Source organism: Tenrec ecaudatus, chromosome 1, assembly GCF_050624435.1.
Source record: "Tenrec ecaudatus isolate mTenEca1 chromosome 1, mTenEca1.hap1, whole genome shotgun sequence".
Lineage (NCBI taxonomy): Eukaryota > Metazoa > Chordata > Mammalia > Afrosoricida > Tenrecidae > Tenrec > Tenrec ecaudatus.
In genome coordinates, this window is record NC_134530.1 from 267,700,347 (window position 1) to 267,720,440 (window position 20,094).

Genomic DNA, 20,094 nt, shown 5'->3' on the forward strand with positions numbered 1-20,094 from the left:
TATCTTGCTATCAGTAATTACTTTGATTCCTTTGACTGCTGGAAGAGTGAACAGATCTGTCTTGGAAGAAATACAGCTGAATGCCCCTCAGAGGCAAGAAGAAGGAGACTTCATCCTATGTACTTTAGACATGTCATCAGGAGGGGTCAATTCCTAGAAAAGGACTCATGCTTGGTGAAGTTGACGGCCAATGAGAAAGAGGAGGCCCACCTGGAATGGGTTGACTTAGTGAGTGTAACAGTAGACTCACACCTTGGTTGTGAAGACGACGGTGCCTTGTGTGTGTGGGCTCACTATGAAATGCAGCCAGCCCGGCAGCCACGGTAGTGGTCAGAACAATATTCATTCCACTCTTCTTTCCTGGCTCCGGGCTCTCAGCTAGTCTCTTCCTGACTCATCTTCGAGGTCTTCCCCACCTTCTCGAAAACATTTGAAACATTCAAACAGCATTACTGTAAACTGGTTGCAAGGGCTTTGGAAAGTTGTCCACTCGTGGGGATTTGCTGTGAGCCTGACCTCAAAAGCATTTTTCCCCCTGACTCAAAAATACTGTTTTTTGAAGGAACCCTAATGAGACATGCACATATTGCAGCAGTATGTTTGAACATATTTTGTTTGGAATAAATCCAGCATGTGTGAATTAGGACCCTAGAAGATAGGTGGTTTTACTTACCATTGTATTTCCCTCTGGCTTACTCCACCTTGGCAGACCCTTCGACAGGAGTGCATACCTCAAAACACTTGAATATGTGGTCCCACCATGCTCAAGCATGGAATTATTTTGAGAAAGGAACTTCCAAAAGTACCCAGGAACCCAGAAATCTACTTAACAAGGGTTCACCTCCATGACACGTCCGAGAATGTGATACCACCCCACAGGCGGCATCACCTCATGCAGTCTCTTGTAAAACTAATACAGCATCTGGTACTCACACGCCGACTTCCTCCATCGCAAGTGGGACCTTCTGGAGGGCCAAAGAAAAGAGTCTGCGTATTATGGAAGCGCTGGTGAAAGTTAGCAATGCTTTAGCAGAAAATGTCCAAGAAGGCTTCACAAGAGAGCCCTTCTCCATCCCGACAGTGCTCCTGCTAATTCCGCATATCAAACGAGGGCAGTTTGCACTCGTTTCTGTGGGAAAGCATCAGTCATCCACCTCACAGCCCTGATTTGGCGCCTTCCGACTTGGCTTTGTTCCCTAATCTTAGGAAATCTGTCACGGGCACCCAGCTTTCTCCAGTTCATGCTGAAAAGACCGCATGACTGTAGTTAAATTCCCAGCGCTCTCAAAACTGACACGAACTTGATGATGCTTACAGTAGACATAAAGTTTATCTTTTTATTCTCGGTTTAATTCCTTGTTCCTACATTTTTGATGTTCTCAAATGCAAGGCTTAAGAACCTCTTTAACTCTGTGCTGACGTTGGTTTCTTGTACCTTTCCAGGAGCTGCCTCCAGAGTGGCATTTTGAGCTGATGCTGGACCGCAGCATTCCAGCCGAGTTATGGGCGCACTACATAGAGCAGCTCCGTACGGGGCAGATGATTGCTGTGGAAGATTCTGTCTTACTGGTATTTGCACTGAAAAACTTTATTCACGCACTGAAGGCTCCGAAATGTTTTCCTAAAGGTAAGATAGGTTTGGATCTTTTCAGAGTGGTACTCTGGAAAAGCAAATATACGATTGATTATTTATGGTGCTTGAAAGGCATCTTGTTCACCTAGGTTTGTGTATGTATGTATGTATTTGGTTTCTCTTCCTGTCCACATAGCTGACGGATGGTGGGATCTGGACCATCTGAAAGATGACAGCAGGGACTACCTGCACATACTTATTGAGCTCTTCGAGGTTATACTCGCTGGCGCGGATGCTGTTCACTTCAGGGTTTTGCTGAAACTCTTCATCAAGGTATTCATCCTCCTTCAAGCACACACATATTTTGAGAAGGTGTTGCAGATGATTTCAGTTATCACAGTCCACACGTGGGAAATTGAAAGTAGACTTCCAAATAGTGGGGAGTAGGTGAGAATAGCGTGGCCTTGGGATAGCCAGGAAGGGACCAGTTATCAGTATGTCGGCCAGAGATAAGGCACATTGCCACTTGCCTACTATAATGTGTTAGTGCCCTCCTTTCATAATCACAGCATCGCAGTCAACTTCCAGTTCACAGATGAGAAAACTGAGGCTCACAGAGGGCATGCGTAAAGCTACTCAACTAAGAAATGCCCCCTCCCTGTGTTGCCGGTTCAGTCGTCACTTCATTGTTCGCATCAGACACAGAAGTTGATCGTTCCACTTAAGTTCCCAGACACTACACTTGTCTCCATTTCCTACATAGTGCCTTTGTCTCTTTTGTTCAGGATGTTGAATGAAGTAGAAAGTTATCAACAGGCCTCTGAATATCCCTGTTTGTTTATATCCTTCGCAGTGGTTTAAATGCCAAACACAGGATAATTTTAAGGGTCTGCTTGACTTCAAGGTTAGCAGATGAGACCCACCAGCTGCCCCCTGGGAGAAAGATGAGGTCACTCCCATGAAGATTCCAGTCCTGGGAATTGCATGTAGGGATGCTGTGACTTGGGATCAACTCAGTGGCAGTGGGTTTGATTTGGTTTCAGACAAAGCAAAACATATTGCTTGCCCTCTCTCACTGTACAGTTTTCCTCATGGCCAAATAAGTTTGTTGTGTTTTTTTCCAAATTAGGTACATCTAGAAGATGTTTCCCAGTTATTCAAGTTCTTCCCTCTTTTGTGGACCTATGGTTCCAGCCTTTCAAATCCACTCAGCTGCAGTGTAAAGACAGCGCTGCAGACTAGAGCTCTGTATATTGGTTGTACAATGCTCTCCCCCCAGAAGGCAAAGGTTAAACACCAGCTGGCGTCCGTCTCCTCCCCAGGTACGGGAAATCACGTGCTCTGTCTTGACCAGCTGTTAGTGCTTTCCTGCTGCTTGCTATGTATGTTGTGGTTTTGAAAAGTAGAACTTTATTCTCTTTGAAGTAACATACACACATGCACACACTATAAAACCTTTTTCTGATCACTTTTAAGTATTGCTGTTAGTTAAAAATTTCACCAAACACTAAAATATCATAGGAATGGCTGGTGACTACATGGGATTTAAAAATTTTTATATATAAACACATACACACATTCATTCTCTGAGACCCAGCAATTATAGAATCATATTAGGACATCAAGTGATCATAGCACAATTCAGTATTCATTTGACTACTTACTCTATCCTCAACTTGAGTTTGAGTTCTCATCAATGAAGCACCCAAATTCTGGAAAAGGCAGTTTCATGAAGTTGGTGAAAGTGATGTTGAAAATGACTCAATTGACTTCAAAGCTATTGACAAATGAGAGGACATGGCAGAATTGGACCAGCTAACATTGTAAATTGCAGTCGAGGATGTGATTGATGCATCAGATTAGAGTGTTTTTAATAACAATGGCCTTTGGGGTATTTGGAAATGCCCTTGATTGTATGTTTCCCCCAAATCCTTCTTTATGAATGTTGTTAAAGCAAAGTGAATGATAATTCAGGGTTCAGTGAATAATTTTTCACTTTAATTTTCCAGTTCATACATTTTGGCATCTTTCCATATTAATACATATAGAAATTTGGCCTTTTGTGAAATGCCTGCTGAGTATTTCATATTTCGTTATGGCCATGTAACATAATTTATGCAAACCAGCATCTACTCTTAAACTGTGTTTTCAAAAACGTCCGTGTGTTTAGAGAAGATAACTTTGAAGTTTCCTAATGAAGGATGTAATAGCTAGTGTACTTTGACAGGGAACGCAGTTGCCCTTGAGGAATAGATGCTCTTTGTCTCTAGTAGGAGCGAAAGACTGGTTTTTCACTGGTGTCACTGCAGGAGCCCTTCCCTCCTTCCTGGTCACCTATCTGCCTAACCCGACTCACCCCAAAGTGCTTGCACATGCTTGCGGCAGAGACGTGTCCGAGCACGGCACTGGAAATGCAGGAGGCACCTTTCAGTGGAATCCCTGGGGCCCACTAGCTTACTGCACCTGCCCTGAGCATGCAGAGTTTCTAGCCCTGCGCCGGAAGGAGTCAGGAGGACTGTTGGCCAGCCACTTTTATATATTTAGAAAATGTGATGATCAGTACACAGTATTATCAAAGGCTACAGCTTTGGGCTCTGTGAAATGGGGATATAAGTTCTGATATCAGATGGGTTTGGGCTAAAAGTAGAGAATACTATAAAGATGTTTATTTGTGTTTTATTGTCTGTGCAACCTCCTTTGACTGTGTGGGTCATAAAAATATAGATAACATTGCTAAGAAAAGAAATCCCAGGACATTGACCTGTGCTGTGTGGAACTAGTACATAGAGCAGAAGGCAGTAGACTACTGTGTGGTTTAAATTAGAAAACGTGGCGTCAGGGTTGTCTCGTTTCCCACCGTATTAATACATTCAGCAGGCTGGCAGAGTAATCTGAGAAACTGCATAAGGGGGATTGCAGCAACAGGAGTTGAATAAGACCAAGAAAAACCTTTGATAATGCAGCTGACGCCACCTCTTAAGCAAAGTAAAGAGGACTTGAAGCACTTACAGATTGTAACCTTCACTGTGGATTACCCATCAACATAAAGAAAACAAAAAAATCCCCTAACTGGACCCGTAAGCAGCATCATGATAAAAGGGGAAAATATAGAGGATTTTATGGATTTCCTTTTACTTCGATCCACAGTCAACACCCCGGTGCAGTGAGCACCAAGCAAAGCAAATGATGAATGAGTGTTGGGTAAATTTCCAGCAGAAGGCCCTTTTACATCTGTTGAAAGCATAGGTATCACTTTAAAAGCTGAAATGTGCCTGACCCAAACTAAGGTGTTTTCGATTACCTCCTGTGTGCGAAAGCTGGGCCCAAAAGGAATGGGTCCCTTTGACTGATGGTGGTGCGGGGAAGAATACTGACCACACCGTAGACTCACCTGTAATGGAAGCTGTACAGCCAGGATGCTCCTTCCTTTGTTCAGTAAATTGTGTAACCCTAAATTTTCTACAACACTGAGATTAAGATCAAGCACTTTTGTTTTCTGTTACTTTTGAAGAACAACTGAAATGGCTAAACTGCCTTGAATGAAACCATTTGATCACCAACCCCCCCCTTTTTTTTTTCATTTCAAAGTAGAAGGAAGACTTTTAAATAGACGAAGATAGGAAAGGTGGACTATGTATATGGGGTGTTAGTAACACTTGAACAGGACAACGACAGTAGTTAGTACTTTGAATTTCTCAGCAAGCTCGGCTCCATGATACAGGGACTATTAACAGATTCTTTGTTGGAAGCCACCCCTTGTGGGAATTTGCTTTTTCAACAATTTGGTTTTGACTCTTATTTTATCAGAGACGAGAAAGGTTTTCCATCTTAGGATAATCTCTACTTCTCAGGCAGGTCTGAAATCTTGCCAAGTTCTTTTTTAGGATTTAAGAAACTAGAATCACACCCAGTTTTCACTGGATGGATTCTGCCAGAGCAGAGTTGCTTCAAGGAGGTTTTCTTGCTGTATTGTTATGCAGGCAGCTTGCCAGGCTTTCCTGCATCTACCATTGGGTGAGTGAGTACCAACCACTTTGGGGTTAGGGGTCAAGTACCAAAAAAAAAGGTCTCTTTAAATTATTTGGCTAAGATATGAACTGGATCATTTTGAGAAAAATGCAGATTACCAGTTGGTTGAATGCAGTAAGACCTAAGTAAATAATTACCATGAAAGGAATATAAATATCGCTTTGTTCCAGAGAGAGTTCTTCAAATCCATCTTAGTTGAGTTAGACTCACTGGTGCTTTCTACCGGAAACTGATTGTTCTGCTGTTGTTAATTAGCTACGGAAGGGAAGCTGCTTGGTTTAAGACAGTATAACTCTAAGATGATTTTTGAGGGACATAGCAGATAAAAGACCACATCGTGAGGTGCCAACTCATCAGTTCTGGCCCACAGCGAGCACCCGCATGCACAGCAGACCGGAACACTGCCTGGTCCCGCGCCATGGGTGCAGCCACGGTGTCAGTCCCGCTTGCTGAGGGCTTTTTGCTCCACTTCACCAAGCCTGAGGTCCTCCTCCAGAGACCGGTTTCTCCTGAACACGTCCAAAATACATGAGGAGAAATTTCACTGTCCTGACCTCTAAGGAGCATTCTGGCTCTACTTCTTCTCAGACACATTTGTCTGTTTGTTTTGGGCAGCCCATGGTATGCTCAGCGTTCTTTGCCAGCACCATAAACAAATGCATCTATTCTTTACTCGTATTCAGTGTCGAACATTTACATGCATCATGAGGCCATTGAAAGTAGCCTGGCTCGCGTCAGGCATACTTCAGACCTCAGTCACACGCTTGCTTTTCAAAGGTCTTGTGCAGCAGGTTTCCCCATCTCGTGACCGCTGCTTCCGTGAGCATTGATTGTGGATCCAAGCAAGACAAATTCCTTGACAACCTTTATCTTTTCTGTTGGTCCAGTTGTGAGGATTTTGGTCGTCTTTATATTGAGTTGTAGTCTGTAATGAAGAATCCTGGGTCTTCATCAGCAAGTGTTTCAAGTCCTCTTCATTTTCGGCAAGCAACAGTGTGGCATCTGCACATCATCAATTGTTAATAAGCCTGCCTTCAATTCTGGTGGTTCATTCTGCATCTAATCCAGCCTCTGATCATTTGTTCCGTTTACAGGTTGAGTAAGTGTGGTGAGAGGACACAATCAGTGGGGCGCTTCAAATAAGTTAACACTGGGTTCACTGCCCTCATGACCGGGTTAAGTAAGATAAACTGAAAGGTAGTTTATTGTTGCAACGTGGTGTCAGAACATCACTGTGCACAGGTGAACGCTAAAAAGCAGTTAAGAAATGTAAATTTATGGTTTCCACGTTGGGCTTCTGCCCAGCCACCCATCTTACAGAGAACCCTGACTACAAGTCCATTTTAACAACCAGTCCACTGAATTCAACAAAAATGAGATAGAGTGTCTGCCTCTGAAGGTAGCAGCCCAAAGTGGAGCTCACTACAAAATTAATGTTTCGAAGAGACAAGCATCTTAATGGTTTGGTTTCTACAGTGTTCTAGACATAGGATAATAGCCATCCTTGCATCTGAATAGTTGAAATTATAGCAACCCCCCGTTTTTGTTTGAATCTTTGCTCACATACAGAAATACCGTGAAATTGTCCGTGTTGTTCCTGTTAGGTTCTCGGATTGGGGTACTTGGTTCTTGCTTCGCGGCACGGAAAGAAGTCATGTGACAGAGCACGTTTGTTAGCCAAGTGACTTTTATGAGGAAAAGGGAAGTTTTGGGTTTTACAGTCTCAAAATCATGTGCTGTTTTAGGAAAGTGTACAAGGTGCGCAGAAACTGCACAGGGGTTCGCAGTTGAAAGCCGACGTGGAAACCCCACAGAAACAGGAGCCCAAACCCACACTTGCAGCATTATGGAAATCGCAGAGGCCAAGAGAGAGGCCTGAGGGGGTCTGGGCAGCAGGAGTGTGCGCACACGGGGCAGAGGTGCCCACCCTCGGCTTGAAGCGTGTGGCTGAACAAGAGCAGAGTGAAAGAGAGCTGATGGCTTGCGGCCTGTGTATTTAACCCCTCTGCCTGGAGAGGGATGGTTGAAAGTTTGGCTGATCTTACTGGCTGAACTTAGGCCCACCTGTATGATGTCACGTAGCTGGACCCAGCCTGTGCACCCAGGTGGACCTCCTACCTGGACTAAGGGGCTTGTGCCTGAACATGCTCAGTTTGGATCTTTCCCATAGGTGTCAAATGGGTGCCTAATAAGGGAAGTTTCTAACCCTAGTATTTTGGCCTGGACAGCTAATTTTTGTTTAACACGGGCATGAGGGAAGTCAACTCCCTTTGTCCCTATTCTAGAAACCTGTCATTCCCACATAAAGAATCTCAGGAAGCATCTAGTGCTAGGTTCTGTCTTGACAATTTGGATGAACTATCACCTATTAGAGTTCTAGAAATCTTGATTTAGTCTGATGGCTTCCAACTTGTCATAAGTTCATAGCTACAGAAAATTTTTTTGTTCAATATCTTAGCTGATCCACAAAGCAAAGACTTATATGTAAGTGACAAAGCTTAATATGACTAAGTTTAAAGCACAATAAAATATGTACATATAAATTTTGAAAGACTTGGTGGGAAGTTCGCAAGCTAATGGAAAGATGAAAAAGTTTAATCAAAAGTCAGATGCAACATCAAACCAAAAGGAAATATACAATGTTTCAAAGTTTCAGATATTACATCTTATGCAATGTATTTAATATGATCATTGATATTTACTTGAACTGACTGTCGTTGCAGACTGGCCATAAACGTGCAGCCAATGAGTTGGGATCACAGTGACCCTACAGGACAGGGGAGAACTGCCCCTGTGGGGTTCTGAGGTCTTGCAGTTAGCTTAATGCTTAACTATTGTGCTGCTAGTGTGTACACACCAGCCTCCCCCCACCCCCCCACCCCGAACCAACAAGTTTTTCTACTTTAGCTAGAGTTGGCTACAAATGCCAAGAGGGATTTTCTTATGCTACCTAGCTTCTGACCAGCAGATCCTCTTGAAATGGAAATAGACTCTTCCGGAGAATGTACTAGATTCTATCTAATGTTATAAAAACCTTTCAAATAAAACTTTGTCACTGTTTTAAATAGCTCTTAAAGTAATCATTTATGCATATAAAAGAGAACATGCTAGTTATCAGATAACTTAAAGCTCTTGTTCCTAAAGTTGCTATAAACCAGTTTCATTCATAAGCATGCATGTGTTTAAAAAAATTGAAGTTAAGCTTTTAAGTAAACTTATACACTTCATCTAGTTATCATCCACAAGTAATCATATTTTACCAACACTTTTAAATGCCTTCTTTGTTTTTTGTAATAATCATTTTGTTGGGGGCTCATACAACTGTTATCACAGTCCATCCATCCATCCATTGTATGTCAAGCACATTTGTACATTTGTTGCCCTCATTCTCAAAACATTTGCTTTCTACTTGAGCCCTTGGTATTAGCTTCTCATTTTTTCCCTTCCCTCCCAGTTCCCCTCTCCCTCATGTATGTACCCTTGATAATTTATAATTTTTTTGTCATATCTTATACTGTCCGATGTCTCCCTTCACCCACTTTTCTGTTGTCCGTCCCCCAGGGAGGAGGTTATATGTAGATCCTTATAATTGGCTCCCCACTTCTACTCTACCTTCCTGGTATCGCCACTCTCACCACTGGTCCTGAAGGGATCATCTGTCCTGGATTCCCTGTGTTTCTGGTTCTTATCTGTACCAGTGTACATCCTCTGGTCTAGCAAAATTCATAAGGTAGAATTGGGATCATGATAGTGGGGAATGGAATGGGAGGGGAAGCATTTAAGAATTAGAGGAAAGTTGTATGTTTCATGGTTGCTACATTGGACCCCCCGAGACCCTTCTGTAAGGGTATGTCCAGTTGCCTACAGATGGGCTTTGGGTCCTCAGTATACACGCCCCTTAAATGCCTTTTTATACCAATTAAATTTAGTACTGCACCCTTCAGAGCATTTGTTATCAGGCCCGGGAGGAATCTGATTTCTGCAGGGTAGAGTGTCCCAGGCAGGCTCTACATGTGGCGTCCTGGCAGTCACTGACTTGTGTCTAAAGCCCATGCTTTTTAGAAATTAGCAGATTCCACTTAATGCCGACCTTTCCCACACTGAAGAACACAGTCAATTCATTTAAAAATACTCAGATGTTCTCTTCTCTACTTCAGATTCCCAGCATTCTTAATACAGGGCAGAAGAAGAGAAACGTTGAACAATTTAAGAGAATAGCAAATGTATAAGATCAGAACAGGAGCACTTAGAGGCCAGTTTCTCTGCCTTTCTCTCACACCCACCCCAGGAAGTAGGGGCAGCCTAACCAGACCTTAAAGACAGACCCCCATGGAAAAGAGAGGGAAATTTCTCTTAAGCTTTTTGCTCACCTCTGGGAGTTAGCTGGTCTACCAGATACTGGAGGGCTTTGGGTGGCAGTCACCTCTCCTTGAGGAAGACCCTGTCTTATCAAAGTGAAGGAAGGTGTGGGACAAACTCACCGCTCCCAGTTTTTTCTCCGGGCTTGGCTTTCCAGAAATGTTGCCAGAGCTTCAGGTTCTTGCCTTCCCAAAATGAAGATTTACTTTGAGAAGCATAAAATTAAAAAAATCATTTGGGGGCTCTTACAGATAATAACAATCCATAAATCAATTATATCAAGCAAACTGGTACATATGTTGCCATCATCATTTTTAAAACATTATCGTTTTATTTGAGCCTTATTGGCACCTCTTTTTTCCCTTCATCCTCCACTCTTAAAAATGGGGTTTTCACGTAGAGAAATTTTATTTAGAATCTCCTGGAAGAGAAAGAGAAATCACCATACCAGTCTCCAGGACTGGCCCTCTGGTGTCTATCTCCCTGCAATATTGGTTTAATGCCCAAACCCAAACACACCGTAAGTATTCACCAGTAAGGTACTGGTTTAAAAACATGGAATATACAGTGTGGATTCTTTGTATTTAAAAAACCAGACTGACTGCCATCAAGTCCATGCTGACTCATAGTGACTTTGTGTGGGTTTCTGAGAGTCTTGTCGTTTAGCAGAAAGCCTAGTCTTTCTCCCTCAATGCTGCTGGTGGTTTTGAACTGCTGACCATTCGGTCGCAGCCCAACATGCTACCACTACACCACCAGGGCTCTTCTGTGTATTAGAAAGGGTGATTTAATTTATTTAGACACATGCTTTCAGGAAACTTTAAAAGTATCAAATAGATTGAGAAGTAGTAGCAACTGGTGCAGAAAGATGGTACAGCATGTACACTTGTTTATGTATTCTCAAAAGAATATATCCAGATGGCATATGCCTCAAGTCTTTTTGGAATAATAAGCAGGGGATACATTTCGGAAGGGGGATTTCAGGTAGGAGGAGGGCTGTTACCTTTTCATGTTGTTTCAGACTTTTGGTTTGGGTTTCAGTGGTGATGTCACTGCTCACGTGTCTGGGCAGCCCTGTGAAGGAGGTGCGCCGGGCTGCCATTCTCTGCCTCCAGACACTCCATGGAGTGCAGTCCCCATTCCAGCCGATCGTAGATCATTTGGTTCCGAAAGCAGAGGAGATCACGTCCGACGCCACCTATGTTGTTCAGGTAAGCTCAGCAGCGGAGATGAGGGTGGGGTGTGGACGCCCGGGGCGTGCCCATGGATCCTGCGCTCTTGTTGCCTGCCCTTGTAGGAGCTTTGGTCATTGAGTTTCCAGTTTGTAGCTAAATGCACTTTTCTCCCGCATTCTTACAAAACCACAGTACCAACGAAATGGAATTAGGAGTGAAGGTGTCACTTAAAGGGCCCGTTAAAAAGGTGTCTTGAAGAACTAAACAATAAAGCAGAGATATTGACTGTGTGGTTTGGTTCCACAGTCCTTACTGTCTTGAAGATATAAACAATAAGGGACTAGAGACATTGGCTCAATATTTTCAATTCCAGTCTTTGTTGGCTTAAAGACCGACCAGCCTTTGGGGTTTTTTGATAGTAAGCTAAAGGTGAAGTTTAAAGGGAAATTAAAAAGCCACATCACTTGAAAAAGAATCTTCCATAATTAATACATTTCACTTTTGTAGCTCCTTAACCTGTTTTGATCTTTTCTTTTTATGGTGTCCTAGGATTTAGCTACATTATTTGAAGATCTACAGAGAGAAAAGAAACTGAAATCTCAGCAGAATTTGTCTGAAACCTTAAAACACCTACTTAATTGTGTGTATCACTGCCCAGTTTATATTGCAAAAGTTTTGCTGAAGGTACTTCAGCACGTCAACAACGAGGTATGTGTGTAGTGAAGGTAGTGTACATTCGTACAATGCTTTTAAAGAATGGTTGTACCTTCCCATCTGAGGAAGACATTTGCGAGAACTATACAGATGGAGTCAAACGTGTTCCATTTTCTTATTAATGGAAGAGATGAGCTACAAAATGGATAAAGCAAAGGAGTGGTGATTTTATTTAAGTTTTAAAGCCAAGTGTATCTAATCATTAATTAAATTTTAAATGGATTTTTAAATCACATCAGGAAAACTGCTAAGGATGCACTCCTGCAAGAAATATTGGCTAGTGTATAATTTTCGAGTGAAAAATCACGTAGAAGGTAATAATGTATTTAGGCCTAAAGGTTTGTGGCTGATTCGGAACCATTTGCTGATTTTTTAAAACGTGAATACATTTTTTTCTGGGTGAGTAAAGGTGATAGCTGTCATTTTGTCCTTACAGAAGACTGTGATCTAAATGCAAGAGATTATGTAGCACTGTTAATGACGGCATGTGTTGTTCACCCTCACTGCCATTGACTCTTTGCCTGCTCACAGTGACCCTATAGGACAGGGGAGATCTGCCCCCGTGAGTTTCTGCGATTGTGACTCTTAACAGGAGTAGAAAGCCAACCCTCTCTTTCACCCGCAGAGTGGCTATGCTTTCAAACTTGTAACCACTACTCCACCAGGGCTCCTATTTCACTGTGAAGGTTAAACTATTTAGTGACTGGCCGCTATTTCTACTGATGATGGGCCAAAGTTCCCAATAACATTCCTTCACCACTGCAAGCACCATGGCCGTCAGCTAATGCATGCCGTCAGAAAGCAAGGAAGGCATTACAAGTGTAAATACCCAGCAGTCCTCACTGCAGAGCCCGCGAAGTATTCTGGGTGAATGGAGGGAAGGCTTATGTATTGGATTATGTTTCTTGGTGGGGGCGGACCTTAACCGCTTAGCGTCCTCCGTGGTGTGGTTTATACGAGGAGTGATCAACCTTTGTACAGGGCCACAGTGAACATTTAGGCACCCTTACGGTATACTGTTTTAAGTGATGGCCAGATAACTAAAATTAGCCTGGTGTGGGGGTGGAGTAGAAACCTGGTGATCTACTTCTGTAAAGATTGGAGCCTAGGAAAGCCTACGGGGCGGTGATACCCTGCCTCCGCAACACGCTCGAGTAACTGCAAACAGGCCCCCTGGTCTGTGCTGTGAACACTCCGCTCGAACATTGCAGCTTAAAAACAGCCGTAAACAGTATGTAAATGAATGAGTGGCTATTTCAGTAAAGCTGTTTGAAGAGGTGGACATGCCATAATTTGATTTAGATTTTAAAGACTACTTGAATTAGTATTAACCATATTGAGTTGGAAACATTGGGAAGTGCACAATATATTTTAGGCAGTGTTGTTTTTATTTTTAGACTGTAAAAATGTAGTTTCCATTTCCTGTTCTCAGAAACATTCACAAGATTCTTTCTCTGCCTACCTATGAAAGATTTAGAGCTTTTGAGTGCCTTCCACAGGACTCGCGTCTGAATGTGAATTTAGAAGACTGCATTATTGACTTAGTTTCCCCCCTCTAGTCAAGTGTGTGATAAAACCCCGGGGGAGGCCGTGGGTTGCACTGCTGCAAAAGCAGATAGCCATACTTAGTCCTGGATGATGGGCTAGAGTACAAACGTTTTTCAATTATTGGAGGAGCAGGTTCTCAATAATTTTTTTTCTTCATCTTCCCTAGACTCAACTCTCTTATTCTAGGCTGATATAGCTCTGGATGTGTTTATACCACAAGCAAAAATGTTTATATTAATATTGATGACTATTAATAAGTTTTTCAAATTTCAGGTGGTACTTTCTCATCTGCTGCCTATGATTGAAAAATTACTGGAAAAGATCCAGAAAGAGCCCACTGCTGTCCGGAAGGACGAGGCCATTGTTTTACATCTGGCTCTGGGAAAATACAATGAATATTCCGCTTCCCTTTTACATAAGGACCCACTGAGCCTTGAGCTGTTCATCAAAGCTGTGCATACAGCAGAGGAGCTTGGCATGGGAATGCCAACAGTTCAGATCGCAGCCCTTGAGAAGGTCAGTAACTCCTTTCAGAAACCAAAGAACTTTCAGTCATGTCAAAATATGTAATATTTTACTTAGTGAAGGTAAAATTATCAGTATGGTGGATGGATTTATTTTTTTAATAAATCATTTAATTGGAAGGTCCTACAAAAATTATAACAACCCATACATCCATTATCTCAAGTGGACATGTACAAGTATTGGCATCAACAATTTCTAAACATTATCTTTCTACTTGAGCCCTATGACATCTCTTCTTTTTTTACTCCCCTCGCTCCCCCACCCTGCAACCGCCACGAGTCTTAATATATTATGTATTGTTATTATTTATACATGTCTTATACTGCCCATTGTATCCCTTCACCTACTCTCCTGGGATTCTTCCCCTCAGGGGGGTTATTCTGCCATCTTTGCTATCTCTTCTGCCTTTCCTCCCTTCCCCCCTACCCTTTCCCTATCCTCCTGGAATCGTTCCCATTACTGTAACTGAGGGGGTGTGTCTTGCCTGAATTCCGTATACTGAAAGCATTCGCCTGTGCCATGGTTTACACTGGTGGTCCAGCTGGAATTGTGAGATTGGACTGAGATCATAATCGTGGGGGAGGAAGGATGAAAGAACTAGAGGAATGTTGTGTATTTCCTAGGTGCTAAACTGCCCCTTGGGTCCATACCGGATATGTTTTAAAAGAACATGATATATTTAACCCATTTTTCAAAACTGAATATTGTACATGAGTAACTGAAAAATTTATTTTGAAAGAATAAAATGGAAAACAATTTTATATTGTGAGGGAGAATTTGATAAGGGTGCTTTATAAGGCCTTTTTGGAGTTCAGATTTGTTCATTGAATTCAATTGCTTTGTTTACTCTTTAGATTACAAAGCCGTTTTTTGCAGCTATAGCAGATGGAAAAGTTCAGCAGAAGCTTTTGGGAATGATGTTCGATTTGTTGGTGAACTGTAAAAGCACACATTGTGCTCAGACTGTTAGTAGTGTTTTTAAAGCGGTAAGTTGCATGCTTCCTGTGCTTTATTCGTTCATGTGTGTTCTAAACAGCACTGTGTATGTAAATATCCTCTGTCCTATAATACTCTTTAAAAGTTCAGTGTTAAATAGTCTTTGAAAAAGCAGGTGATTAAGTCTTCATCTTCCTTTTTACTTCATGGAATATTTGTCATTTTAACTAGGTAGATCTGTCTGGGTCCTACTGGTGCTAGGTGGGATCTGCCTGTTTTAGGTAGGAAATAGAAATGAGTGAATGTCTGTATTTAGTTAGGTAACAGATTAGTCTTATCTGACTTGAGTAATGTGGTTTAAGTAATTGTATACTGGCAGATTTATGATGATGGCATTGAGGAGCGGCTCATTGGTTGTATGTGTATACCCAATCTTAGCTGTGTATCAGAATAGCCGTGTGTGTGTGTGTGTGTGTGTGTGTGTGTGTGTGTGTGTGTGTAAGGAAAATGCACTTCCAAAAATAGATAATAGTCTGAAGAAACCCTATTGCTCCTATCATTTTTTCAGTAATCTCAATATTCCATGTAGTTTCATCCCCACAGACCTCAGTATGCATCACTGAAAAGGTGAATGCTTTCTTACTTAACCTCAGTGTCATTATTGCATCTGAAAAAGAACAAATTCCTTGATATTACCTAGTATTCCATCCAAAATCATATTTCCCTGGTTGTATGTCTTTTGCAGTTGTTTTCTTTGGACTTGAGTCCAGATAGATGGGATGTCAGGACCTTTTCTAAAGAAAAGGAGTTCAGGGTCCTACCCTGTGTGGACGGACAGAAATCCCTGGGGCTCTGACTGCATTGTTTCTGTAAAGCCTTCCCAGTCGTTAGGGTGTGTCTGAGCTGACATTTGGAAAGAGTGGTGGAGAGCTCTGTGTTGCGTTTTCCACCCTGAGGCACGCGCATGGCAGTGCGTAACTAGGTAACTAGCGCAGTGATCCCGTGTCATGGGCAGAGCCAGTGCAGGGAACCATGTGTAGCTATGACTTCATGACCGTGCAGGAACTTAGTTTAAAATGGAAATCTGAAGTGGAATTCATGTTAGTGTATCTTGAGTTTGGATGTATACCTGTCCCACCTTTCTTTTTTCCCAATTTTGATCCCGAGGAAGCATGAAAGTAGGTGGTAGAAGGAAAGGATGGAAAGGGTGGCCACTTAGCTGAGTAACCCCTGCAGCAGGGATGGTATCTGAAAGGCATACGGGGAAAGGCAAGATCACCGGCGGGGCGGCCATTGGGAACCAACTCCAAAACTCACGGTCATCGATTAAATTCCACCTCATATGGACCCTATGTAGAGCTTCCAAGGCTGTCAGTCCTTATGAGAACAGATACCGTCATCGCTGTCCTGTGGAGCGGCGGGTGGGTTTGAACTGTGAACCTGTCCCTGTGGTTAGCAGCCCAGCGTGTGTCCGTTAGCACTACCGGGGCTGCTCTGGCCACCGTGCTAATTCCGTGCTGGGTGAATTGCACTGACAATCAGCCTTAAAAGGAACATTTTAAAGCATTTACAAGGAAGCATTCCTCAAAGTTCTTTTATCTCAGTAAACAGCCAACTAGCGGGCTTTTGAGTTATTTGTTAGGTATTCCATAGCAGTCCAGAGATAAGATTGGCCTGGAATTCAAAGTGGTTGTATTTTTTTCATTGTAAACATTATTGGATTAATTATTGTGACAGTAAATAGACACTATATAATAAAATAGGTTTGTGCCCGTATGAGTCGGTTGCCAAGATCGAAATCAAGATACAGAACACATTGTCTCTCTGTGTGTATACATATATTAATGTCTAGATACATGAACCATTATTACCATATTGCTTCACTATTTCAGATTTCTGTTAACGCCGAGCAAGTCAGAATAGAACTGGAGCCACCAGACAAAACTAAATCTTTGGGTACAATCCAGCAAACAAGAAGACAGAAAATGCAGCAGAAGTAAGAGCTACGGATGCTATTCCTCAGGGCTTGCAATGAGATGAAACCATTGTGACCTCTTGATACATATCACTTTGGCATAATTGGGCAGTCTTTTTTTAATCATTTTATTGGGGGCTCGTACAACTCATCACAATCCATACATCCACCCATTATGTCAATCACACCTGTTGCCATCTTTAGCTTTTTAGGGTTTCCAACTTCTGATCTTGATGTGTTCCAGAAAGTCACAGGATGTAGAAGCTGCTCAGGAAGTGGAAGGTTCAAATTGGCAGAGAGTGACCCTCATCCTAGAACTACTGCAGCACAAAAAGAAGCTCAAAAGCCCTCAGATCCTGACACCAGCTCTTTTCAACCTGCTTTCACGGTAATGACCCTGTGCATCAGTTCACGCCCATCCTACTCCACTGGACATTTACTCATCGGATTCGTGTACCCTCAATCCCACCCAGTCTGTAAAGGAGCCCCTGTAGCATAATGGTTACACGGTGGGCTGCTAACTGCAAGGTCAGCAGTTCGTTGCCACTCTGGGAGAGAGCCGGAGCTTTGTACTCCTATAAAGAGTTACAAACTCAGAAACACGCCAGGGGCGGTTCTTCCCTGTCCAGAGGGTTGCTCTCAGTCCCCTTTGGCTCTGTGGCAGGGAGTTTAGTTTCTGAGTCTGTAGAATGAATACTGTAGGTGAAGATTAAAAGAACAGGTAGCCAGTGCCCAGATGGGTCTTCGTTCTTTTTATTGCTTAAGAAATTACCTTCCATCTTACTTTTCTTCTGGAATTTGAATGTCACAACCTTAAGAAAAAGGTTATGTAACCTTTTGGAGGCATTGTTACTTGTAGTTAAAGATGTAGAGAACCACCTGTATTTTTCACCTACAAAGTCTCAACAAATGTCGCAAGAATATGTTGTTGAATGCTGGAGATGTGCCTCTATCTGATAAAGTAATTTCCAAGGTTTTCCTCTAAAGAGTCGCTATAGGCAGATAGCACATCGAAGCCCTATGTTGCTGTAAGCACTTGCTACAATGATAAAATAGTACAGACTTTATGCATATGTTTAATCATAGTATTTTAGATATTCCGTCTTTAATAAGAGTTCTGAACAATGGTCATGGTGTGATGTCACTGAAATTGTACAACTCTTTCGTTTTCCATCCTCTCTTGTATGGTGGGGGGGCTGTTCTGAAGATGTTTAGAACCTTTGTCAGTGGACCAGGGAAATATGGAGTACACCAAACAATTAATACTCAGTTGCCTGCTCAACATCTGCCAAAAACTCTCTCCAGATGGTGGCAAAATACCTAAAGGTATGTCTTTTAATGGAAAAAATATTTACTTTTAAGTGTAAATGTGCCTGCCACTTACCCATGGTGTACACTTTCTGGCCATTGTAGACATTCTCGACGAGGAAAAGTTCAATGTGGAATTGATCGTCCAGTGCATCCGTCTTTCTGAGATGCCTCAAACCCATCACCAAGCCCTTTTACTGCTGGGCGTTGTTGCTGGAATATTTCCCGTAAGTATTTATAGAGTGACTCGCATTTCCCAGCGATTGTAGTTTGCTCTTCCATGGAAATGCACAGGCACTTGTAGATTCAATTCAATAGGCTTTGACTCATAGTCCCGGTTACTAACCTCAGCCCTCTCTCTTTAATATCAGGGACAGATTGAGCAGGTTGATCTTGCTAGACTTGTTTCCTTTTTACTAAAGGAGGCTTACAGAATCCTCCTTCAAAAGACGGTAGTGATGATTTGGTTGAATGGCTTGTGCTTCGCACTTGGCGCAATGCCTTGTATAATGTAACTGTCCAGGATATAGTAGGGAATGTTATTTGAGTAAAACCCAATAGCTCACTACTGTACCCTCCAGGCTAGGGGCCCTGGTGATGTAGTTGGACTACTTGCTGGGCTCCTGGCTGCACGTTCAGTAGTTCTACCCGATCCCATTGGCTCGTTATGAGTCAGAATCAACTCGTTGGCAGTGAGTTTGTTGGGGTTTTTTAAATCCTCGGACTGAGTTTAGGCTACTCTAGGTTGCTGATCTAAGCAACTTCCAGCCAGTGAAGAGGTGATTAACAGCCTATAGCTATTAGAACGTCATGCACAGGTTGCTGTTCACACAGATAGGCTCAGTTCTCTTGGGTTTATAGTAAGGAGTAGACTTGCTGGGTCACTCGACAGTGCTTATGTCTGACCTTTGGAAGAATTCCTATTTTAATTAGTTTCTCTCTCTTTTTTTTAAGTGATTCATTGACAGCTGGTATGATTGAAATAAAAACTATTGATAAATTCTGCTTATTGTTTTGCAGGACAAAGTTCTGCACAATATCATGTCCATTTTTACATTCATGGGTGCCAGTGTCATGCGTCTAGATGATACTTACAGTTTTCAAGTCATTAACAAGACAGTGAGAATGGTTATTCCGGCGCTCATTCAGGTAAACGCTTTCTACTCATTTTCTGCTACATAAATTATATTGAAAGCCTTTAGAAGATTACTAAGTATTTATACTTCTAAAATTTTTGAAGGATAAAAAGCAATCGTTTCTAAAAATATGAATAAATACAGCTGGTTCCATTTTGTGGCAAGTGTATAAATATAAAAGTATCTTATGACAAAATGGAATTATCTTTGCTATATGTTTCAGAACATTGCATCAGTTTCACAATAATATCATTCAGTGGTTTCTAGTTTCATTATAATAGACTGAAGATAGCTCATTTCAGGTCTACATACAGTGGCAAATATGCAATGCAACAGCCCTTTGCCAAACACTCTGTAAGTGCTAACTAAGACTGTAAATGTTTTCTTTTGCCCTGTGTCTATATAAGATAGGCAGGATGAACAATCCCAAGGAGAAAACAACTGGGCCACTAGTTCCGGGGGACATGGGAGAGGGGGGCAGGGAGGAGGAGAAAGGAACAATAAGAGCTCTAAAATTGATGGGAAGGAGGGCTTATAATGCCTGGTGGGGTTTGAGCAAGTGCAATGTCTCAGAGGAATTACTGAGAGCCGGATGGAGGGTGAGCATGATAGTGGGGTAGGAGGAAGGTGAAAGGAAATAGAGGAAAGAAGTAGGAGGCAAAGGCTATATATAGAGGTGTAGCGATAGGTATGTATATAAGTAAATGTATTAATTTATAATGAAAGGGATAGAGGCCAATGCACATCTATTTATATGTTAATAAAATTATAATAGCAGTCAGACGTTGGGCCTCTACTCAAGGCCTCCCTTGACAC

The 20,094-nt window shown here is 42.2% G+C and overlaps 1 protein-coding gene across 1 annotated transcript in view; it reads left to right on the forward strand.

Moving 5' to 3' along the window:
- HEATR1 (HEAT repeat containing 1) overlaps positions 1-20,094 on the forward strand; it is a 74,850-nt gene that overhangs the window by 33,311 nt on the left and 21,445 nt on the right. The window contains exons 18-29 of the mRNA XM_075532296.1: positions 1,444-1,627; positions 1,770-1,906; positions 2,703-2,895; positions 11,003-11,172; positions 11,686-11,844; positions 13,672-13,914; positions 14,778-14,909; positions 16,752-16,855; positions 17,079-17,222; positions 18,042-18,160; positions 18,248-18,369; positions 19,163-19,291. Of these exons, the coding sequence (XP_075388411.1) occupies positions 1,444-1,627; positions 1,770-1,906; positions 2,703-2,895; positions 11,003-11,172; positions 11,686-11,844; positions 13,672-13,914; positions 14,778-14,909; positions 16,752-16,855; positions 17,079-17,222; positions 18,042-18,160; positions 18,248-18,369; positions 19,163-19,291 (1,836 nt within the window). The remainder of the gene's footprint in view (positions 1-1,443; positions 1,628-1,769; positions 1,907-2,702; positions 2,896-11,002; positions 11,173-11,685; positions 11,845-13,671; positions 13,915-14,777; positions 14,910-16,751; positions 16,856-17,078; positions 17,223-18,041; positions 18,161-18,247; positions 18,370-19,162; positions 19,292-20,094) is intronic.